The following is a 25,668-nucleotide window of genomic DNA, read 5'->3' on the forward strand; positions in this document are numbered from 1 at the left end:
CAGATGTGTTCTAGAAGGCCAGCCATGTTCTACAATACCAGCAGTGTTCTAGAAAGCGGCCTTCTCCTGGTGCCCCAAATCCGTTAAGAAAAGAATACAATAGTATGGAATATCTTTTATTTGTCATTGTGACGCTCACAACGAAATTGAGCATTCCTTGTTGATCGAGGCAAAAAAAAACAATACAAAATATTTTGAAATTTATTTCAAAAAGTAGATATAAAAGTATTCATTGGTTGCAGAATTAAGTAGTGCTTTGAAACTGTTGGATAAAGACTGTTCTTCAGTCTATTTGTCCTGGTTTTCATAGATCTGAATCTACTGCCAGATGGCAGCAGTCCAAACAGGTTGTGGCCTGGGTGTGACATGTCTCATAGGGTAGAATTTGGCTTTTTGAGACAGCGGGTGCTGTAAAGGCCTTCCAGAGAGGGAAGAGGGCAGCCAATGATGTTCTCTGCTGCCTTTATGACCCCCTGGAGCTCTTTCCTCTGTGCCACAGTGCAGCCTGGGAAGAACCATACACAAATACAATATGTCAATATGCTCTCCACTGAGCACCAGTAGAAGGACACAAGCAGCTTCTGGCAGATGTTGTTTTTCCTAAGTATTCCTAGGAAATAAAGTATTTGCTGTGCTTTCTTCACTAGCGCAATGGTGTTGACACCCCAGGTCGGGTCCTCCCTGATATTAACTCTGAGGAAGCGGCTGTCTGATACGCTCTCCACACACCCCCTCAATCACTTGTGGCTGGGAGGGGAGGGGTTGATGGCAAATAAGGTCCACAAACCTATTTTCAAAACCTTACGTTAACCTAAGACACCATTAAAAAAACAGACCTTTTTTTCATGCCCCCTTTTGTACAATTAAACGCAGTCCTTTTGATGTTTCAATGAAGTAAGTGATTTGCTCTGGTCAAATGCCCTGCCACAAAGATAAAAAGACCACAGCTCTTATTAGTTTTATTGTAGTGGACTGTGAGAAGACATCAAAGAACAGCGTTGAATTATACAAAAGGCAGCATGCAATAGGATCGGAATATTTTCAGCAGATCCATTAAGAAATATAATATGTTAACCGTTGACTCAATTTAATATAATATAGAACAGGAATGCCGCCATTCTACTTCAGAGATGACCTCAATGCAATGCAATCAGTTGGTGCAGGTTTGTTTCATGAGTGATGCTTGTACTATGATTTATGCTTACACTGCTGTACAGTCACATTTGCCTCTTTCATGGTGCTGTGACTCTGATTTTATTCTGCTTGATGTAAACATACACAAGCATCAATTCTCGCAAGACAACCAGAGCATGAAATCAAAGTTTTCAGATACATGATATAGGATTTGTTGTTTAAAGTAATGTAAAAAATGAGTGATTTGCAAGACAAAACTTTTCATATTGGGTGGCTTTTCTGAATCTACCCACTGAAGACTTTTTTTCTGTTTTTTAATCCTCTGATGTTGAGTCTGAGTTTTCATCATTATTACAATCGCGTCTCTGTTAGTCACATACTCTTTCTTTCCCATGGAATCCTTGGGATCATGAACCTGGGGTGCAATGTGAATGTAAAGGGGTGAATGCGGTGGGGGTTGTAGGAGGGGTTGGGTTGGAGCTAATGAAAGGCTCCATTTATGCCAGTCATGTTCAACGATGAACCAAGGTCAATAATTTGGGGGTATGTCTCGGAATAGTGAACCATATTCATTTTTTTTTAGAATGTGGAATCTCTCGCTTGTCAAGTGGAAATGCATTGAAAAAGTTGTAGTGAGCTAATGTCACACGCTGTTTCATAAAATATGATGAAGACTGATTAAGTCAGAACGTAAACCTGCCATGAAATAAAAATAACCAAGAAAAATAGATTTTTAAGTGTGCAGACTCCTCACTCCGGAATCAGTCAGCCTTTGTCCTGCAACTTTTCCTGAAATGTGCATAATCTTCACCTTCAACCAACGTCATACGCAAAATACTGAAGTTGCATGACGTAACTTAGTTAAATTTAGGAAAGCTTGCATGAAAAGGTTAAGAGGGACGGCTCACTCTTCCAGTGTCCTATCACTGTCTGTCATCTTCCTGCGGATTCTGCAATCTCTGCTTTCAAATGATACCAGCCTCTTGATGATAGGCCATCGTATGCAGGCACAGGAACCTTTTCATTTGACATTGTACAAACCCTTAAAAATACACCTTAAAGGAATGGTACGAAGTAAAATGAAAATGTTATCATCAAATGGTCATGCCACGACATGTATATGGCCAGAGCCATTCTGGGAAAGACAGCGGGTTAAGGCACTACCCCGCAGAACTATGATGAAACCCCAAGGCTATGCTGTCTGAAGGGGATCGACCGCTGTCATTTCCCTGTCTGCAGAGAGGAGCCCTAACTTTATGTTGCATCGACGTGAGCGTGTATATATGCGAGATGCTGATGTTGGCTGCTGTGTAACCCAGGGGGCCACTGCTAGCTTACCTGAGACAAGGCAAACAACCCACGCGATGGCTCTATGCTGGTGAGGAGCGGGAAAGGATCTGCACGCTGCTTGCAAAAGACTTAATTTATTAGGAGCAACGTTTCGATCATACTGTAGATCTTCTGATCGAAACGTTGCTCCTAATAAATTAAGTCTTTTGCAAGCAGTGTGCAGATCCTTTCCCGCTCCTACATGTGACAGTTTTTTTGATTTGGCACCTGCTGATGCTTTTTTGCTGGATGTGCGCACTTTCCACTACACTCTATGCTGGTGAGTCCAAGCATCTCGTTTCAGTGGTTCATTAAGAGAGGGGATGGAACAGGTCCGTTCAAGGAACCGTCTGGCACGCACCGGTATACCCACTGACTAAATCCGCTGGGAAGAGACGAGACAGCCTCTCTCCCACCCACAGGCCTTCCCGTGATCATCACCTTCCCCTTGTCATGCGCACCTGCTCATTTATATGGGCAGTCTCAGACCCACCAGCCCCTTCCCCTGGGTAATGAGGTGTGTCAGGTGATGGTGTACTGTCTATCTACATGTACTGACCTCTCCCTGACCTCTCCAGTCCTAACACAGCGACATTCCGAAGTAAGCTAATTTTGAGCTTTTCACTGAAAAACTCTGCCCATGGTGACAGATGGGGCCAATGTGAAAGATCTAAGTAACCGGTTGGTTTCAGCAATAAACAATCGCAAAAACATAGGCCTACTTCAGAGATATAATGACAAAGGTCTTGTCAACCAAGTCGAGGCACAGAGAAGTTTATAGCTCTATACAGCCTTGCACCAACGAGTGTTCTTTGAAGCCTTATCGGTAGCTGCTGCGCGTCAGCCATTAAAGTAGCCTGCTCACTCCAACAGGTGGCAGCGTGGCAGATGATCAACGGGCAGGAATATTTTGCTTGTTGCTGACAGCAGTAGAAAACAATGGAGCACAAGGCAGGAAGCAATAGTCCAGTGCTGTATGTAAATCCAGTGAATTCACAGAAAAGCAGAAAAAAACTGTTAAAGGGGTATGCCACTATTTTGGGGCTTAATACAGTTAAAATTGTTGGCTGGGGTTTATAAAGGTGGTAAAGTGTCTTATTTTTCAAGTTAATCGTTGTCTTGCTTTAAGACAAATTAAAGAGGGAATATGTCGCTAAGCTAGTGAAAGGCAATGGATCCGTGTAGCATTGTAGCATGCTACACGGATCCATTGACTTTCACTAGCTTAGCGACATGCTAACTCTTTTAACTTGTCTTAAAGCAAGACAACGCTTAACATGAAAAATAAGACACTTTACCACCTTTATAACCCCCAGCCAACGATTTTAACTGTATTAAGCCCCAAAATAGTGGCATACCCCTTTAAAGCACTTTTTGCTTCTGACAAAAGTAAACATACAAACTGCAATGTCCTACCATAATTAGACCCCTGACGGGCGTAAGCCCCATATAACTACTGTTCCTTTCCCATTATTATTATCCACGATGTAACGACAGTGACTGCGTGGGAAATCAATGTAGACAGCATCCAGACACTGAGGAACCGTGATTTTTACCCACATGCTTTCGGATGTTGGCATTGGATATGTAGTGTAGGCCTACCTCTTTTGCGATCAAATTTTGTAATTTCGGCACCACAAAAAAATGCAAAGGACGTTAACTTTCTGTCGAGGACAATGACTGTCCTGAATATAAAAAAAAAAAGAATATTTTTATTTACTTGCGCCTCTGACCTTTCTTCTGCGTGCCCGCACACACACCACCACATGTGCTTTCCAACCAGAAATATGCAGGCAATCTATTGGGAGGTATATATAGAGAAGACAGTGTTATAATAAAATGTAAAGGAGATAGATAAATCCTCAAAACAAATTAATGCATGGAGTGCGCATTTTGTGGGGTGGTGTTTCGTACAATTCCTGTAAATGAATAGGTTGAATAACATTTCATGAAGTGAAATTTTCATGCATTGCCACCTCTAAACATTGATCTGTTGGACATTTTGTATTTATGAAGACAAGTCATGTTTTTTAATCAATGAGTGAGGTACTGTGGGTCTCACTTCAATGAATGAGCTGTGTTCACTCCTTATTTGAAGCCTCTGCTTTTGCATTTCATTGCACCATTCAGTGGACCCTTTCTGCTTTAACCAATAGTTGAATAGAATGGTTGATAAATCCCATAATATGCTAACACAGCATCTTTCTCCTGAAGAAAATATTGCACATGTATTCTTTTTTGTGTTGGCTTTAAATCATTAGTTTCAGGAATACAGTAGTTGCCAAGCTATTGCAGACTGCCCTTTTAAGTAGAAACAATACATGTTTTTTTCCGTCATTAATCATAGCCACAAAATGTTGCACTTTCCTTCAGCTGCTCTTTTTGTGATCGATTGTTCTGAGCCTAAAGCATCTTGGGCGGCTCAGCTAGACATCTCTCAACTTCAGTCTTCTCAGAATTATGAGACTAGATATTGATGGAGAACAGCAAGACGTTGCTATATTTTTCTTATGTGTGATGATGATGTGTGCAATGCCCACCTTATGTGTTTCGTCCCTCTCTTTTCAGCTTCTGGCAGGGAGCTTTACGTCTCAAGTCAGCCATGAAATGGATGGACTTATTTTCCAGCCTATGGGGGTGAGTTCAGATTTCTTTTTTGTCTCATTCGTATTTACAACAGTAGTTAAGGATAATTTACACTCTGCAGTCTGTGTAGTGTAAAGAAAAGGTAGGAGATAACCTATTGATTTAAAACATTGCATTTTCATGATGACTCTTTGAAATGAGCAGTCATATTTACAGTAATTGCACCGATAATAATTAGTATAATGAATGGGGCCTTCAAAATGCTCCAAGGTTCCTGTCCATATTAAAGAGTCAAATTGTCTGGTGCAGACGGACGGACTTCAAAATCTGTGGCCTGATTTCAGAAAGGTGAGAAAGCAGACAGTGGGATTGATGGGGTGGGGTCTTTTTGGTCTGTGATGTTTTGACATCCCAATATTAACAGTTTGCTAAATCATGTGTACATCAGACTACAGTATGCATATAACTAAGCCTTGCCATAGTGAGTGATGACCACACCAATCTTCACATGGCAAAGGAGTGACATTGACTGTCTTGTCAAGGTGTGAATGAAAATAATGATGATGTGGCCTTGTGACCTGGGAAATTAGGCCTGTAACGGTACATGTCTTCTTCCCAAACCGTTGGAAACAGACGTTTAGTACGGTACAGTGCTGTACCAAACAAGTACAGTCACTATCGGTTTGTGTTTTGAGTGATAACTTCTGCGTTCATTCTTTCCCTGGCAATTCAGATCGGGCTTAAAACCCATAAAGCAGCAAAACACAAGCCTTAAATGTTATTTCAGAATGAGATGGCTCTAACTGATATATAGAGGGTTTTTTTATATTTGCAAAAGGGTATCATGGATTTCCCGGAAGATAACGTGGATTTCAGACGTGTGAACTCCATAATGGAATAATATCACTTCCATAACACTGATTTTTCCTTCCATGAGTCTGCATGAAATACTAAATATTTAAGATAAAAATATTTTTATTTTCAGCTAAGACTCCTTAATCAAATGCATATCGGATAGGTTTACAATTTCATAGAGTTTGATGATATGTGTAGGCACCTGAGAAACAGGGCATTTTTTCAATCACATCCATAACGCTTGTCTTATTTTTGACATTTTAATGTACTCCAAATCTATTCTAGGATTTCCCCCCATCACTTCTCCAATATGGGATGTCTTTAAAACGTACAACTCTTCTTTAACCCACTTTAGTCTAAGGCACAGGCAAAAAACGCCTGCTGAATGCCTAAACCTTTTTGGCGAAAGGTGCACTCTGCCTTTTAAAACCTAAATATCTCAGCCTTCAAGGTACATAAAAACATGAAATAAGTTGCAGTTAAAAGCTAGGACACTCATCTCGCATTAGAATGTGTTCATTTAGCTCTAATATACCCACATTTGTAATAAAAAAACCTCAGATCTCAAGAGTCTGAATGCAATGTATGTCGCTCCAGGCGCCAAAGGTCAAACAACGTATACGCAGCAGCAGGCTAAAACGGGTTAAATACTTAGAAAGAATCAAAAGTAGCTGGATCATTTGTTGCCAGTTTGAGTACAAATGTCACATCCATAACGCTGGAATTGCCCTTTACCGTTACACCCCTATGGGAAGCGTTAACGACTCTGATAGTGCAGTGCCTGGGATGTGTTCTCAAGACAGGCTGATATGTAGGAGATAGATGGTGTTGCAGCCCTCTTCTGTCTCGAGGTTATTCCACATTCACATAGCTGCCCTCTCTCACTTCTCTCAAGCCATCCATCTTCCCTCACCAAAATGTGTACCGAAATGCTCCTGGTCCCCTGCCATCGGGTCAGAATAGAAGAAGCCATTTGGATGAAAAGGGAAAGGTCGAACTCCACAAAAACGTCTTACAGCTACCTCCACCATGCTCCTTTGACAAAATGACCCGGGGGATTGATTGAGAGTTGGATGTCAAGACTGCCTATGTGCAGAGACCAAAAACAAGACTGGTCAAGACCCGAGTCCAAAATAGTGTCGATTCCAAAAAAGGGCTCAGGTTTGTGTCAAGATCAAGTCGCTTGTCACTGTGTGCGTGCGTGCGTGCGTGCGTGCGTGCGTGCGTGCGTGAATCAGTATAGTAGACGAATAATAATAACCTTATCATCAGAAGGGTACATGGGTGCAGTGCACGGGAAGATCAAGTAATGTGTGATTGGTTATCGAGCTCCATGCAGGAAACTTTGACTAAACTAGTGCTCCAAACAAAATGAACTTGGAAATGATACTTTAACCTTGTAGATTATGGCTCTTAATCTGATGGTTTGTAGGCCTCTTGGGTTTGGGTTCTCTTTAGTTAAAGGTATTGCACATCCAGAGTCAAACAATTATGACTAAGGCACTTGAAATGCCTTTATTATTTGGGCAACTCTTACATGGACATATTAAAAACAAGGACATTTGGACATGGACATGGACATATTATACAATGTATAATTACCAGGTAATTATACATTGTATAATATGTCCATGTAGGAGTTGACTTTAATAATAGAGAGTCGAGTCAGTCGAGACCAATAGCCATATTTAGCACGACCAGTGGCCGAGTCCAAGTACTACAGAGTCTGAGACAAGTCCAAGCCCATCAAAAAATGATACAATACAACATACCATGAACACCACAGCTTTAAACTACTGAGTACTGCAGCCCTGGTCTTTTCATTTCATGGCCTCACAAATGCGCCACTCAAAATGTTGATCTTGCGGACTGTGTTCTATTCAAATTTTTATTTGAGTACAAGTTTCTTTGTGCTAATTGAGATGCAAGTGTGAATATCAGGGGCTTGCTTTTTGTCGTTGAGATTCATTTTGTCTAGTGCTAAATGGTAAAACCAACATGCCCATGCAGCTGGTGCAGAATAAGGTCCAGATGGAGGGTGGCATGGTTGCCGGGCTACTCCGCTAACAGATTAAACCTATTACTGTCTCTTTCGGGGGTGCTAATTCATGTGTCATGTGGACTATTAATATCGCCATACTCATTTCCCGTGGCTTAATCTCCCGATACAGCCACAGATATCCTGTTTTCAAGCTTGCCTCCAACCTCTCCCTGTTGCCTTTGTTTAAAACCGAAATCATGCCTTGTGTTTCTGTACCGGGGTGAATTATCTAGTCTGGTCTTGTTCTTTTTGAGAAGAGAAATGTATCACTTACTCTGCAGCTTGTCAGCCTTTGAATTTAAGACAATCAATCATGATGATGATAATAATGGTGCTTCAGGTACCTTCATTCTGTTTATAATAATTGTACAAGTACGCAGATGATAGCCCCAGTGGCTAGTGTCCTGTACATGATGTACACATGCAAAATCAATGATGAGTCTGATGTTCACTGGTTCAGTCACAGCAGTGGACTACATAGGAGGACATATTTTGTTAATGGCATTTCCATTTCAACAGCATGCTGTTTATTTTATTTGTGAGGCATTCATTTAATGATTTAGTGATCATTTAGTTTAGTGATGATTTAATTGATTTAGTGATCATTTAATTGTGTTCATTTAATGTTAAAGTGTATGTAGTACATGTTCATGTACATTTGACAGCTCTTTTCTATATAGACATATCCATCAGACATATTGGCTCCATTTTGCAGGTCATTTGCTTGCTCAAAAATGAGAGATATTGGTACTAGTCATAATGTCATATGAAGGATATTGTCTCAAAGTTCTTCAGACAAAAACCTTACAATTATTCAATTGCCATTTAAACCTTTAACTTAACTTCATTTACCTTGAGAGCAATACTTGTGTTACCACACCATCATCACACCAACAGTCAAACACTTTAATAGTGCAATGATCTGGAATGTAATACAGTTAAAAACTCATTACATTATACTTGGCTGACACACTTCTCCAGAGTCGTGCACAGCTATTTAGGTAAAAGGACAGTCCGTCATGATGCTGTGTGGTGTTAGGTGCCTTGCTAAAGGGTAGTTTAGCCCGCGATGGAGAGGATGCAGGAGATCAATTAGTTTCTTAATCACCCCGCCCACATTCACCCTACAGGCCACAGCTGTCCCTAGTTGCATGACTGATCATTTGCTGCCTAAATTACTACTGATGCAATCAGAGACATTTATAGAGGTGCATTACATTTCCAGCTTTTACTAGACTTGGACCCTTGCATGCAGGGAAGATGACGGGAGAGGAGGGGGGAGAGTTGTCCCGGGCCCAGGGAGAGAGGGGGCAGGAGACCGTCTGGAACAAGCTAAGAGGAATCCGTTTCCATGGAGGGTGGGAGATGGTCTGACCTTACTCTGCAATTTAAATTAATTGGGAGTACTGAATTGAAACTCAAATTGTGCTTTATTAGCATGACTGTTACGATACAGTGTTGTCAAAGCATACAAATAAGACAAAAGTGTGAATAGTGTTACCTTAACCAATCAATAATGGACTGTGAGCTAGGAGGGTTGGGCCAGACTATGTACGGAGCCAAAATCTTTGGGTGGAAGTACGTAGGATGGCATCGTCAGGCTATTCATTTGGGGCCTTTTGATTACACATAAATAGTGTTTAGCGCCCTATGAAGGATATTTTTGAAACAGTTTTCTAAAATGCACAATGGTTCTCCACATGGCGTGTAAATGAGATGAAAATATGTCAACAGGTTTTTTTTAAAAGGTCTGTATTTAAAAAATATCCACATTCATGTAGCCAAGGCCTTGGTCAACTGACAAGCAGCATTTCAAAAATGATGTACAAAATTGAATGAAATCAGCAAGGTGACAGACTGTCCCACAGCTCTCCACAAAACAAAACCTTCTTACTTGCAGTAATTGGACGTCTGCATCAAAAACTGTGCGTAGGGTGTGTGTAGAATAGCGTTGAATGTCTTTCTTTAGCCATATTTGTTAAAGTAGTAGTCAACCTACTGTAGTTTTGTGTTGTTTATTTCATTACAGTTCAGGGTCGTGTGTGTGTGTGTGTGTGTGTGTGTGTGTGTGTGTGTGTGTGTGTGTGTGTGTGTGTGTGTGTGTGTGTGTGTGTGTGTGTGTGTGTGTGTGTGTGTGTGTGTGTGTGTGTGTGTGTGTGTGTGTGTGTGTGTGTGTGCGCGCGCGCATATTTATTTTTAATAATATGGAATATGTTCAGTCTTTAAACTTCTCAGGGTTGAAATATGGACTCGAAAATTGCACCTTATATGTTTGTAAAAACTATATATGCAAACCACAGCATCATGGAGTTTGGAGGTGTGTGTGTATGTAAGAGAGGAAAAAAGAGACAGAAAGGGAGGAGATGTGGGATGTACACATCATTTGTTCGACAGCGTAGGAACTGCTGACACATTTTGGCCAATTAAGAGCACCATCATCCCTCAGCACCATAATAATACACCTGTCCAGATTCCTGTCAGAAATTGGCTCCAAATAAATATCATTCTTAGACTCCCCTTACGCTGTCAGCAGTTGCACATATCCTACTGAACAAGGCTGCTGGAAACCGCTGCTGGCTTGGTTTTCTTCACAAGTGTGGAAAACAAACACAGTATATCGCAAAAGAGAGAGAAAGGATTAGCTCTACAGCTACACATATCAACCACTCTACATATCCACATTTTGCTTAATATACATTTAAGAATGGTTTCATTAATTGTACTGTTAAAACTGCAATAGGAGTCTGAAAATGATGACATGCAGTGTGTCCTGAGCCAAAGTGTAAAAGTGCAGTAGTGTTTATGGTGTTAAAAGTCTAGCGTCTAGGATTGCAAATTGTGGGCGAATGTATGGGCCTTCTGCATGGGAACTATGGTATGGACTAAATGTGAGAGAGCATGGACTATATGTGATGTGGAGCGCATGGAATTGTAGGGATTAAATGTGTTTGTTGTGATGAGGAAGACATCATAATCATCCTCGGTGGTCTCCGGTTTTTTTTTTTTAAACCGTGGGCACTGTGCGGTTACATACGCACCCTGTTCCGTGACATGCCAACCGTACGGTTTCAGGGTTCGGCGCAAACCGCCCCATGCCTATTCTTAGTGAATAACTTAAGTACAACCAGTACAATATCTGACCAGATATGGAGAAGGACAGTGGATTGCCTAAGTTCTCATATGTAGCCCGTGGACTGTTTAACACTACAACTGAAAACGTGGTTATAATTTGTTGATGTTTTATGTGACAAGGAAACATAGTGTTGCAAAGTATAGTAAAAATTAACAAAATTTATATTCTTTATATTTTTTATTTGAAAATATAACACTTCTGTTTCAGTTTCATATCAATCAAATTTTAGATATTACCGTAAATCTTTTGTTGTTTTATGCCTTGCCTTCTAATTATGGTACCCAAATCTGATCCACATTGGTAATGCAAACCCTGCGCATCTTACTATATATGTCTAAATATTTATCAAACTAGAAGTTCAGAAATATTTTTAATTGGTTAACGTCCCTTTTCTTTCACCCAAGAGAACAGTGCTTTTATTCCGTCTGACCAGTCTCAACCAGAAAACGTTGATGTTAACGTAATATTTTGGAATTACTTAGAATAAGATTGTCCGTCCCAATCATTCACTGTGAGCATGAATTGCATCGTTTCTTCTCCCCTTTTTCTTCCTGCATTCAGACCAACCAGCCTGCCGCCTAATGTGAGGCAGCCGTTCATGGTTAAAAAGAGGGTTTTTTTTCCCACACCTACCTTCCTCTCTCTGGCTGATGAAAAGATGTGCTGAACATGTAGACCTTGTGCTTTTCTGCCTATTGTGTTTGTAAATGCGCCTGGGCTGATTTTTGTTTGTGTGTGTGTAATAGCTGTGGTTTGAAAGGGATGTGAAGGCCACCTTGCCTACATTCAGTGCATGCTCGGGCTTGGTGGAGAACTGCTCTTTGCCCCTCTGCTTTCGCTACGAGTATGGCAACTTTTTACATAAAAAGAAGTTTCAGCCAAATGTTCCATAGCCTCGACCACAGAACCATAACCTCCTCCGACATTTCAGCGCAACATTTGTTGTCAATAAGTGTATATGAGTATGAAGTGAATAGGAAGCCATTTTTGCCATTTTTAGGATTTAGTGGTTATATATTTTTTTTCCTTTAGAATTGATTGTTGGATGCTAGTAGATGTCTTGAAAAGGAATAGCGAGAATAAAGGTGTTTTCATTTTTCATTTTTGTTTTTTTTTCTCAGGTCACAAGTGACACATTTTAAACTTAAGTACAAACATTTATTGTTATTCCATTTTTTTCATCCACGTGTTGTATGACAGTCTGTGCAAAGGTTTGGGCTTCAGAAAAGTGTATGCTCCACTTTTTTGATGGAGGGATTCAATTCAATTCACAACTCGATCCGCATCACGATACATATGCCACGATGCAATGCTATCACAATGCAGTGCGATACATGCATTTTTCGATACATTGCAATATTTACTTCATTCTTTTTTTCACCTTTGCAAACATTATACAATAAAAATGTAAATGAAAACTATGATAGTTTATAAGTTAGAATAGGTTGCAAAAGGCTAATATAATTTTTTTAATTTTTTTTTAATAATAATGATGATTTGAAGCTTGGAAGCACTATCACATCATATCATGTGGTTGTTTTCTGGACTAAAGGGTAACAGAACTTTGGAAGGACATATCACGATACTGCGTCCTTGCATCATGATCCAGTGTTGTGCGTCCCGATTATCTTGATTTTTATACAATATCGTCACAGCCCTGGTTCAAGTAGCACATGTCCCTTTATGGGACATCTTAACTCCTTATCAGCAAGTTCCGGCGCAGAATGTTTGGATCTGCTGTGTTGGCTTTAATAGAAGGTTAGATCAGTTGCCATGGGTTTAATCGGGTATGGATCAATATTTCCCTGCTTTGTACAGTGGTTGGTGGCTTGTAAGGGGCTCCCAGCTAGCATAGTAGGACATGTAAAAACTGTTGAATGTTTGACACACTGTTCTGACATCTAAAATGAAGCCAGTCAAGAGCATGGCATAATATACGGCAGTATGCCTGAAGCCAAACCCTTTTCACTGGCTCACAGCCAACAAATTATTTTTTGGTGATGGAGTGTTTATTGGAACAGTACAGACCCTAATGGCAATACTTAAGTGTGTGTGTGTGTGTGTGTGTGTGTGTGCGCGCGTGTGTGTGTGTGCGTGTGTGCGTGTGTGCGTGTGTGTGTGTGTGTGTGTGTGTGTGTGTGTGTGTGTGTGTGTGTGTGTGTGTGTGTGTGTGTGTGTGTGTGTGTTTACTTATTGCATTATTTGGGCTCTTTAAAAACAAGTGGTGTTCCAAAAGGTTAAGTATTAAGACCTGTTCATTGTCTGTGGGTCAGTGTTAAATATGATTTAACATTAATGAATGCACGGCACGTAGGTTCCTCCACGGTATAGATATGCTCCTGTATTGCTGTATCTGGCTTTTGATTCCAGTACACATCTAAAGGACTTGTGGAGTGCTGATAAACACGGGCGGGAAATTGGCTTTGGTCCTTTAAGAGCCATCAGTCCTTGTGCCGTTGCTTAGTTACAGGGGATATTGCGTGACAGCTCTCTTCTGTTTACACAGAGGAATTTGTGAATCTACCAAAAGCCAGTGTGTTTTGTCTGTCTGTGATGTGAATTTTTACCCCCTCTCAGCAGAGTCAGCTATCAGTTTCCAGTGCCCCTGTTCTTGACTAACGAGAATGCATTTTTCATCCATCACTGAGCCTGTCCTTCCTAATGGAGCACATTAGAGAGTTTGAATATGCAGCCCTTGTTACAGTGCAGAAAATAAAGGAGAATCTTGATTGCCTTTCTAACTCTGTTCTCACGATGGCAAATTGTTGTGAATATACTTTAAAAACTAACTGCAAGTGTAATAACGATGTTGGAACAAGACTCCAGATGGTACAAGACTAGGGTTATCTGTATCAGTGTTCCAGAAACTTGTGAAGACTCTGCTTTCGAGACGTTTTTTCTCCATAAAACAACAACCCTACTCATCTCTACTCAGCCAGGCTTGTTTGTCTGTGTACTCTGTAGTCGTTCCCACATGTTGAACATTGTTTATCATGTCCCCGTCAGCAAGTTGATTTGGATAAAAGGGTCTATTTGATGTAACGTTAGGTGACATAACTTTTCACTTACTTTTTTTCTTGATTTCTGTTTGTTTTTCTGGGTCGTCTTCAGAAATATAAAGCTGGTCGGTGCGACGACATCCTGAAGTGGAAGCCCCCAAGTCATAACTCGGTTGACTTCCGGCTGAAAATCACCAAAGTTGGTGGTGAGGGGTAAGTCTCTCCTCCTACATTGTGTCTTTTCTTTATGAAACACAAATACACAGGCGCATGCGCATTTGAAATGAGAGTGGAGGGGCAGTCGTAGAGTCTCCAAGTCTGATAGCCTTGCCCAATTTCAGCTCTGCACCACAGGGGGCTATGAATAATATTTGCATTGAAACAAACCTGAATGCAATGAAAGACTTCGAGCTGTATAATTGAAAATAAAGCATTCAAGTACACAACACTGTCATTTTTTGTTTCAGACTTAAAAAGAAATGAAGTTTCTAAAATCATTTCAGAGACAAGACACAAGCATTCGCAAAAGGCTCAGCATCAAGAATCCCACCTCTAACCTTAAGTGCAGAGCAAAGATTAACCACTTTCCTGCTTTGAATGGTTATGTTGCTTGGACTTGTTTTCTATACTGGTGTTGAACTTAAATTTGATTTTGGTTTGTGTGTAAGTATTGGAGAGTTTACTTGCATTCTTTTTTTCCCCCGATTTCTGCCATTCGGCCTTTGTCATAGCTTGCGGCTGATTGCTTTGCCCAAAGCCTTTTTGAAGTGCATAACACCCTTTTCTTTGATATTTCTGGCCTGCGAAAAACACCAGGATTTCAGTTAATTGTTTGAGTCCCGTTATGATGCCCCTTGGCTAATAGTTTATTTTCATCTCTTTGAGCCGATCTACGCGGGAGCCATCGATGAAAACACAGCCATATTACAACGCACTGCTTTTGACCTTGCTACCAGCCTGGGTTTTGTTATCAGAGTGTATGCCGAATTGGTTGGCTCCGACCGTAATCCAAAGACCTTTGTAGATAAATAAGAATTCTGTTATGATGTGTGCTAAATCTACAATAAGGCTTGCGAACCTGTTGTGACCTCTAGACAGCAGCTCAGCAGTGCTTACCGGAAAGCCTCCGTCTTACCACCTGGATTTTCACTCAGAAAGCTTCTCATCATATTAGATTGGCGTCAAAGATTTCCATTTACCAGGATTCATTGTCGTTTTCTTGTTCTCAGCCTCTCCTTTTTTTGTACAGGCTCTCTCCCCCTCAAAAAATATAACTGCGCTGGAGGTTGTTAGAGGAGAATTGCCTCATGCAGACAAAAAAAATCTCTAGAAGTGCTTGCTGCACTGCCCACACACTGACAAGGACCCCTACTCTGCATCTTTTAAGATGTGTCTGCTTTCAACTGTACACATTACATCAAACCAGCTTCGACCAAAAGGAGGCTTGAAAAGAAAAGGAAAACCAATTGGAATGCGATCCTCCTACGGCGTCTAGAAATGTGGACGTTGAATGTGCATAGCACAATGGTTTTCTAACTGAGTTGAAAAGTCTTTCTTTTTATACTGTGGAAGATGTATCGTTTTTTTCTGAGTTAGGATAAACTATTGACTTCTTCGTGTGGCAGCAGCATAGTCGGGGTACATTTTCCAACATTAAGCACTATGCTATAGACTGTATTCCTGTAAGAAAATGTGTCCTTCAGTCTCACTCTCTTTTGCATTCTTTTACCCCCTACCCCTGTGGAACTCGCTGTGGCATTCTGCTTGGTATTGACGATGGCTGCTGATGTCACACACTCTGTTCCTGGGTGCAAAGTGTGACTTTTTTCCATTTTAATTCTGTGAGGGGCAGAGTTATGAACTGCTGTGAACCAATGCAGAGCAACTTTTGGGGGGCTTTTCCCCATTCATATGATAAAGATTTTTGCTTTTGTGAGATATTGAATAAAACATAATCAATGACGTTGAGCCTTGTGTCACAAGGCCCCCGAGCAACAGGAAAGGACGGGAGGACGTAGTCTGACTTGAACTTGGGGATTAGGTTTTTTCCCCCCTATACTACACCTTGTCCTACAGTAACTGCAAGCAAGACTGTCACCTTGCATTGAACTGTATCCACATTGAATCTGTGGATTGTACCTTTGTTACGATATGTGTGCTAACTGTAAGTCGATCAAATGTCAGTGCGGTGCACTGGCTATACAGTACTATACTGACTATACAGTGACCAAAGAGCCACTGCTCTCTTGGGAGCTATGCCTTTACCCATGAAAGCCTTTATTTATTAGCTGACTCGCGCCAAATGAATATGTTTCTGCCTTGCTCCCCACTCTTTCATCTGGTACAAACCCCAACTCCGATGAAGTTGGGACGTTTGGTAAACAGTGAATAAAATCAAAATGCTATCATTTTCAAAACATTCAATCTATTCATTAGATGGAGAATAGTGAAAAGACAACATATTAAGTGTTAAAACCGAGAAAAAATATTGTTTTGAGGGACATATGTACTCATTTCTAATTTGATAAATCCAACACGTCTCAAAAGAGTTGGGACGGGGATCAGTGAAATTTAGTAAACATCCAAATAAGATAAAACAACAAAGAAGAACATTTCAAAATGAATTGTACTGACGGACAATATAGGTGTCCAGGTATAAGATCATCACAGAGAGGCTGAGTCACTCAGAATTAAAGATGCAAAGGGAATAATTACCATAGTTATTACATACATTTTTCAATTCCCTTTGATTTACCACGATTGAGTGTATATAAGACATATTTTTGTTAATAAAATCATTGTATAGGTTCATGACATCATGAAATATATATTGGCTGTAGTCTCACTCTAATTCCTGGAGTGCTAGAGCTATTGAAAATTGACCATATTAGAATGAAAATGACACAGGGGTTTAACATTCTCCTAAGCACCTGAGCTCACTTGAAATAGACCCAGAAGACATGGGAAACTGTCCTTTGCTTACAGAAGTCAGCAGAAGTTGTAGAAGTCCATTCTTTTTGACAATAATAGAGCATTGCACATCCTGTGCTACAGTGAAAATGGACCATCCAACTTGTGTTAGTGCTAGCTTCAAAAGTCAGCCTCCATGATGGCATGCGGATGCAGTAGTGCATTGGTTAAGATGTTTTCACTCATCTGTAGAGTTAAATACAGTGCTGAATGGTATAAATGGGTTTTAAACAGCATGAAAAGCCACTCATGCATTATGTTTTGAAGGGAGATCTTCGATTACTGCCACATAGTAAGGTCAAATTGCATTCTAGTCAGCCTGCCATCAGCAGCTAAGGTGCTTAAATAAACTTTTGATGGCATTTTTTGTTAAAAGTTGGCAACCATGCCAGAAGTTATCAGCATGGGCTAAGGTTTCAGAATCACCTGGTTGCCAACACGGAACTTGACCTTTAAGGTCAAATATGAAGGTCAAGAGGTCAACCACGGTCAAATAACGGTGTTATTTAGTTAAAAATTGTTACAAAGTTGTTAAAAGTGGGTAACCATGCCAGAAGCCATCAGCACGGACTAAGGATTCAGAATCAACTTGTTGCCAACACTGAACTTGACCTTTAGGGTCAAATTTGAAGGCCAAATGGTCAAAAACAGGGTATTTTCTTGCTAGTCTTTGTTGGGAACTGTATAATCATGGAATTCTTTTTCAAAAGTTGGCAACCATGCCAGAAGGTATCCACATGGGCTAAGGTTTCAGAATCACCTGGTTGCCAACATGGAACTTGACCTTTAGGGTCAAATCTGAAGGTCAAAAGGTCAAACACGGTTAAATAACAGTACCAATTTGTTAATTAGTTAAAACATTTTTTTAAAAAGATGTTAAAAGTGGGCAACCATGCCAGAAGTCATCAGCATGGACTAAGGATTCAGAATCAACTTGTTGCCAACATGGAATTTGAGCTTTAGGGTCAAATTTGAAGGTTAAAAAGGTCAAACACTATGTATTTTAAGGTTTGACTTTTTGTGGGACTGTGTTCGTGGAAATCTTTTTCAAAAGTTAGTAACCATGCTAGAAGTTATCAGCATGAACTAAGGTTTCAGAATCACCTGGTTGCCAAGAGGGAATTGACCTTTAAGGTCAAATATGAAGGTCAAAAACAATGTACAATGTCTTTTTTGGTGATCTTTATATCCATGGAATTATTGTTTTCAAAAGTTGGCAAACCATGCTAGAACGTATCAGTATGGACTAAGGTTTCAGAATCACCTGGTTACCATATGGAACTTGACCTCTAAGATCAAATTTGAAGGTCAAAAGGTCAACCGAGATCAATAAAAAATCAGTTTTTTGGTGATGTGCTTTCAGGAAATAGTTGTTTGCATGGTACTGTATATTGAATAATTAGTAGGCCTATAATTTAATGTTTGATTTGGCTTATCATGGTGGGGCTCTGGCCTGTCATACTTGGACATTCTCATCGCTCATTAGCATGAAATTAACTTAAACGTGTATTTTTAAAATTTTCATTCTGGTCATCTCAATTACTTTATTCTTCTTTGTGAAGCACATTAAGCTGCTGGTATGAAATGGGATATGCCTTGGCTCACCAGTGAATTTGCTTCTTTCCATAGAAAAAATAATGACTTCAGTTATTTCTGATGTGTTTCAAATGGTTATAGCAATGAAGGATACTTGCTGATTTGCTATGTCATATCATGGTTAGGAAATAACCTACAGTAAGAGTAGAGCAAGTATTGCACTCTTGATGTTCTCATGACTACTGTAGAATGTTCTGTTGCAATTTCCCAGGCTTGAGTTTTTTGTGTCACCTGTACAAAGCACCATGCTTATCTTTGGGTATTGATTGACTATTTTCAGAAGACAAAAAGGCAATTGATATGTTACCACCAAGAGATGCCATATGGATTGCATCTTGCACAAGCAAATCAGCAGGCAAATGTATGGCTGCAGTCTGACAAAGTATATATTAACAAAGACACTGAGGAGACAGGTGGTTGGAAAGTTGTAGACCAACACTTGATGGCTGTGTGGTAAAGGAAATCTCCAGTTCCACATAGTAGCTTAGGACTGATAAGATGTGGTTGTAGAACCAAGTGGGCAATACATGCCTGCAGTTGCCTGAGGAATGGACAGCCCTGTATACCTGCATGTGATTAAAATGTAGAATGTTTAAACGCCGTAGGGATAGAACATGATCCGGATGACACAACCTTTTTGTAATAACAGCAACAATAGCTCTTTTAAATACATAAATATCCAGTGTGTACTGATATCACATTTGAATTTTAATTATTATTGAAGTAAAGAAACAACATGATCAATTACATTCTTGTTATGGACAATTTGCAATAATCACTTTCACTCATACCCTAATAATAAAGACTATATCACTTCTAAATATACAGTCCCCTAAAGTATTGGAACAGAAAGGCAAATTTCCTTGTTTTTGTTGTTCACTGAAGACTTGGTTTTAAAGGGGCTCTAAGTAGAATTAAAAGGTTAATTAATTACTGTCCAGAGTCATCTGATACAGGTGAAGTGTGACTCTAGCGACCACTTCCACTGTCCACTGTCAGAAAACCCCAAATGCAACTTTTGACAGTGCTGTCTGCTTCGGGAGAAACCTCATCAAAAAAGTGTTTTATTTTCTTTACGATTATTTGTTCCAATACTTTCACTCACCTAAAATGATTTAAATAATATGACATATCAACTCCAGGTACTAATTATTCAATACATCATGCAAACAACTTGTATTTTATGACAGCACATCACAAAAAAAACAAAACATTTTTTTTTGTTTACCCCGGTTGACCTTTTGACCTTCATATGTGACCTTAAAGGTCAGGTTCCATGCTGCAACCATGGACCATGAAACCTTAGTCCATGCTGATATTCTTCTAGCATGATTGTCAACTTTTGAAAAAGAATTCCATGAATATGAAGCCCCCTCCAAAAAAGGCAAACCAGAAAATGCATTGTTTTTGACATTCAAATTTGACCTTAAAGGTCAAGTTCCATGTTGGCAACCAGGTGATTCTGAAACCTTAGTCCATGCTGATACCATCTAGCATGGTTGCTTACATTTGAAAAAGAATTCCATCACTATACAGTTCCCAAAATAGACTAACCAGAAAATACATTTTTTTGACCTTTTGACCTTTAAATTTGACCCTAAAGGTCAAGTTCCGTTTTGGCAACAATTTGATTCTGAATCCTTAGTCCATGTTGATGACTTCTGGCATGGTTGCCCACTTTTAACATCTTTTTAACACTTGTTAACTAAATAACACTGTTATTTGACTGTGGTTGACCTTTTGACCTTCATATTTGACCTTAAAGGTCAAGTTCCGTGTTGGCAACCAGGTGATTCTGAAACCTTAGCCCATACTGATAACTTCTGGCATGGTTGCCAACTTTTAACAGAAAATGCCATCAAACATATATTTTGGGGGCTTGGCAGGCTGACTATTCTCTACTATGTTTTAACAGTTTGGCTCCATCATAAGGACCAGCATGTGATAAAATGGTGGGTTTTTGGTCAAGACCTGTCACACTGTAAGCACTACAGAAAGGAAAACATTGCAAAACATGACAAGGAATACACCCACCATTTAAGCTGGTGAAATCATGTCCAAGATAGGAATTAACACTGTTTTTTTATATAAAATCATCTCATCGGTTAATGTATTTAACTGTTAAGTGTTGTCTTTTGTTTTGTTTTTAGTCTTCCTCGACATTTGCTGCCATTTATTGTCCCCGTCCCAACTCTTTTGAGACGTGTTGGATTTCTCAAATTAGAAATGAGTACATGTGTCCCCCAAAACAATATTTTTTCTCGGTTTTAACACTTAATATGTTGTCTTTTCACTATTCTCCATCTAATGAATAGATTGAGTGTTTTGAAAATGATAGCATTTTGATTTTATTCACTGTTTAACAAACGTCCCAACTTCATCGGAGTTGGGGTTAGTATAATGGTCATACAGATATACTCATCAAAGGCGTGGCTTTATCAAAATCCTTGCACGGGATTGGACAAACCACTTGACACAGTGTTTTGTGTTATGATGTGCTACTTCAACTACTCACAAATTCAGAAAAATACGGTTGAAATTGCAGAATCATTGATATATGACTACTATGCAAGCCACCCTTGTTGTCTGAAACACCTGTCACTTTTTACCTTCCCTACGCGTCTACAAACTGCTGTTCTGCATGCATTAATTCTAAGGGAATGGGATGTTTCTCTCTTACAGTGTAATGTGTTTTTTTGAACCCCATACTTCATCACATCTATACAATGCTTTACTGTCTCCAGTACTGTGTCCATTTCTATTCCCACCTCTGTCTTGTCTGTCTCTCTCTCGCTCGCTCACTCACAATAGCACACGCACACCACAGCATCCCTAACAAATGAACAACTGTATCTCATCCATCGCACACCTGCGTGTCTCCATCCAACACAAACACACACTGTTAGATGATCATCAGAACAGTGTGTGTACACAGATGTACAAAATGGATGAACTTCATCCAAAAAGTACTTAAGTTGCACCTTTTTCAGTTAGCAGACAATTTGTCTGGTGTGTTCAAAATTGAGAAACGCTTTTTTGATTCAGCTCGTTTTTTTTTTTTTCCCCATCTTTTTTTTCCTTCAGGGATAACTACAGTACCACACAAGTGAACACGAGTCAAGAACAATTAATTTAGTCAGAGAAAATTAGCATTTTGCACTGTAACCTCTCCAATTAATTAACCATGTGAACCATTATGACATTTCTGCTTATAGTATTTAAGAGGCAAATAAAATCTCAATTATTAAACATTATCAAACATTTTCATTTTCAATAATTACAATATCCCTTATTAAAATATAATTTAAAGTAATTATTACAATATCTTAATCATTATTTAATAGATGGCTGTAGTTTTATTAAAGCTGTGCTAACATTCCATGACTTTTCTAGGACTTTTCCAGCCAAAAGGGACAACCAGCTAAAAAATATTCAAAGTTGTTGGGTCTTTAATAACCAATAATTCTCATAAATTTAGGCTAGATAATGAAGGACATGTTTGGCTGGCGTATGTTATTGCAGGGTGTTATACTGTATTACTGTGCATCCTTCCTCTGGAGCGCTGATGCATGTAAATCAGTGTTTCTCCAGCAGTGATGTTCTTATGGATTACACAGCAGTCCAGGTCCTCTAACTGTAGAGCAATGCAGGCCCTTACCTAGCCATACACTCAGCCTTGAACTGGGACATAGTTGATATGACTGTGACTAATAATTAATTCATATCTCAGAAATGAACACACTTGGACAGTACAGCTGCACTTCTTTCAATGCAAAATAACATGCACTATATTGCCAAAAGTATTGGATGAAATTGACCTGAAATTTCCTCGCTCCAAAGTACTCCACATTCAACTGTCAGCTTTATTATAAGACAGTGGACGGCTTTGGGAACAGCAGCAGCCTAGCCACAAAGTGGTAGGCCACGTAAACCGACGGAGAGAGGTCAGGAGATGCTGAGGCACATAGTGCAAAGAGGTGGTCGACTTTCTGCACAGGCAATTACCACAGAGCTCCAAATTCATGTGACCTTGATCCGAGCCATACATCCAAGCCAACAACCTCCAGTTTAGAATTAGTAACAGCAGTTTGCGAGTGAATTATGAAAAGACATAGATTGAGGTGGAAGGAAGTAGTTCTCCACCAAACATTTGTTAAATAACTTTTTTTCCCCAACTGTGGTTAAAAATGACTTCACTAAATGTAGCCCCTTGATCACAGGGGTGAAGTCCCCCATACTTGAGTCATCCTGTGTAGATAGCATGGTCACTGGGTTAACTTCCTCAAACCAGTCATTTCCTCGCCCCCTTCTAAGGATTAGCTGGAGGCCTGCGAGTGGTCTTTAAAACAACGAGGGGTGGAACTCTCCTCCATCGCTTTGGAACGGCACAGGCTGTAATTAATGGCCAGCTGCAAAATAAAAGCCTCCCGTGCCAGAATGTGAATCCCTCCTGCTCATGTTTTTGGTGTTGTCATACATTGAGTTAATGCTGGTGTTATATTGAAATATTTTTGTGTTTCTTTTCTTCTTTTTTTTAATGACAGGTTATTACCAGAGACTGTGGGTCTACTCTACGTTGGAAGTTATGACAGGCCCTTTGCACGGATGAAGGTAAGAGAGGAGGGTGCCGAGTGCAGCACCAGAGAATGTTTACACAGACGGAGCTAATCATTGTTGTTGTTGTTCTATTATTATTGCTACTTCCTGGGAGAGTTCTGCTGTTCCTTTTCAAGTCCGGAGTCGTCTTCAAAGGCAAACTTTATGAAAGCTGTCACGCCTGGTTTCTTGCACACCGTTTTGTCCAAATTTCACAATAATGTCTCAAAAATGGGCTATTTAGAACACTGCGATATTACTATGCTATGCTAATATACTGGTATCTGTGTTCATAATATATAATACACATGATTGCATATGACTGGACATATTTGATGGAATTTCTGAAGCAGAAAGATTACAATATCCCGGAATGTATTTAAACCGCCAGGCACGCCCCTTAGAACTATACATTAGGGCCAATCTTTATTCATTGATTTATACACATGATATGGCAATGTGATGTACTATAAGAAGATGGAGATCTGAATAGCCTGGAAAAGAAAAGTCTGGCCCTCACCATAACAGGAATAAGGTATAGCGAAGACAAGCAAGTGACTAAAATGCATCAGGGCCGATAAGGATAATTAATCATCTGACATTGTGCGATATTTAAAAATTGTGGCATTCAGCTACTGTTTATACTGTGCTGGTGAAAGGCAAGTTTTAGCCGTGGGGATTTCAAACAGGTTTTCATCCCATCGATTGGGAGGTGATCACGAGGTGTTGATCGCTTGCCATGTACACTACACAATGTGAGATGCACGACTGATGCCTGATTCATCCAAAATTTGGCTCAGTTCCCAAAATAGCTGTGTGACTGAACAATCATGTCAAAATGTGCCAAAAAAATCCATTGTACGCCTGGCTACAGATGGATGGAAGAGAGCAGTAAGAAATTGCTCAGTGAAAATGGCATTTACGCCTAGTTGTTTGTGCTTGATTATGTGGTGGTTGGGAGTCAGAGGTTTTCCTGGATGCGTGTGGGTCCTTTGCACAGACTGTGTGGGGGCCGCAGCCAGCCAGGGGCCAGAATAAGGCGGATTTAGGTGGATTAGGCTGCAAAGACTCAAGACAGCAAGACCCACAACCTATTTTTTTCCTCACACCAAGAAATTTGCACACATGCTTACATCGAGAAACATAGTCCAGATGGGCTTCAAGAAATCCAGCCTTTTTGTGCACACACTCAAGAGTAAGGCAGCCTAGTCTAGTCTGTCATTTAAATTTATCAGCATGTACTGTTATGTATTGATCCATCATCCCACGTCCAGGTGTGTTTGTGTGCAGAACACGTATAGAGGACATTTGCATTTAAAAAAAATAGCAATACCATCATACTGCTTGCAGCTATAGTCATTTTATTTGAAAGTTCTTCTGTGGTTCACACATTCATTTCTGTAGCAAGAGTTCACTTACATTCCAGATGGCATTGCAAAGTGGAATGGCCACTATGTCTGAAAATGTATTAACTGTACAAGCGCCTGAGTGTCCTTGAAAACATGGCAGCTACATTTTCCTTCGTTACTGTCTTTATTTAGATATTTTTTTAGATCTTTGTTTAAAGATTCAGTGAGGTTTATTTGATGGGGACAGATACACATCATGTAGGCTATACAAACCCAACTGAAAAGCATTATTGCACTTTTAGCCTTGGCTAATCTCCAACAGAACCTTCAGGATCTTTCCTTTTTTTCCAGTCTCCATGTGTAACATGTAATATCTTTCTTAACAACATACTTCTCTTCTGATTGGTTGATTAAATTCGTAGATCATGTTACATTTGAGGTAGTTCCAAAAAAATCATATCATATAAGTGTGCTTATGAAGGGTAGCAATTACAACAATAGCAGCCAGGCCACGCCCACCTAGTGACACAACACCTTCGGCGTTGCTTCTAGTCAGGCCAGGAGCAATACAAAATTTCGTTTCTGAGCTCCGGAGAAATCAAAATACAGTGTAGCTCATTGCACATTCTACCTAAAAACTACTCAACCCCATTTTTGTGTATTTCTTTTTGTCCTTGGGTATGAAATGAAATCCATGCCATTTCAAAGTGTTTTTTTGTTGTTGCTGTTTGTTTTGTTTTTAAGGTGGCTTACGGTGTGGCTGTGTTTATGTGTGAGGCAGTGCTGATGCAACATAGTTTATTTATAACATTTTTGGTAGTATTTCAGTGTTTTGAAAGTGTGTGTGTATGTGTCTGTGTCTGCATGTGCGTGTATGTGTGTGTGTGTTTGAGGGAATTGCAGCTCAGCTACTTTGCTACCTCTGACAGCCTCAGACTACCTTGAGCATTTTGTCATATCAAAATCAGCAGGCACTCTTGAATTTTCAAGCTCCCCGGGTCGAGTCTTCACAAAGATGTGAAGCAATTGAAGGTCCAAGTCTGAGTTTTCTCTGAGCTTGTCAATCAGCCAGGTCTGTGT

The 25,668-nt window shown here is 39.9% G+C and overlaps 1 protein-coding gene across 1 annotated transcript in view; it reads left to right on the top strand.

Moving 5' to 3' along the window:
- Positions 1-25,668, top strand: part of rngtt (RNA guanylyltransferase and 5'-phosphatase) — a 66,956-nt gene that overhangs the window by 39,386 nt on the left and 1,902 nt on the right. The window contains exons 12-14 of the mRNA XM_063222887.1: positions 5,032-5,100; positions 14,190-14,290; positions 23,188-23,254. Of these exons, the coding sequence (XP_063078957.1) occupies positions 5,032-5,100; positions 14,190-14,290; positions 23,188-23,254 (237 nt within the window). The remainder of the gene's footprint in view (positions 1-5,031; positions 5,101-14,189; positions 14,291-23,187; positions 23,255-25,668) is intronic.

Source organism: Engraulis encrasicolus, chromosome 18, assembly GCF_034702125.1.
Source record: "Engraulis encrasicolus isolate BLACKSEA-1 chromosome 18, IST_EnEncr_1.0, whole genome shotgun sequence".
NCBI classification, from domain to species: Eukaryota; Metazoa; Chordata; class Actinopteri; order Clupeiformes; family Engraulidae; genus Engraulis; species Engraulis encrasicolus.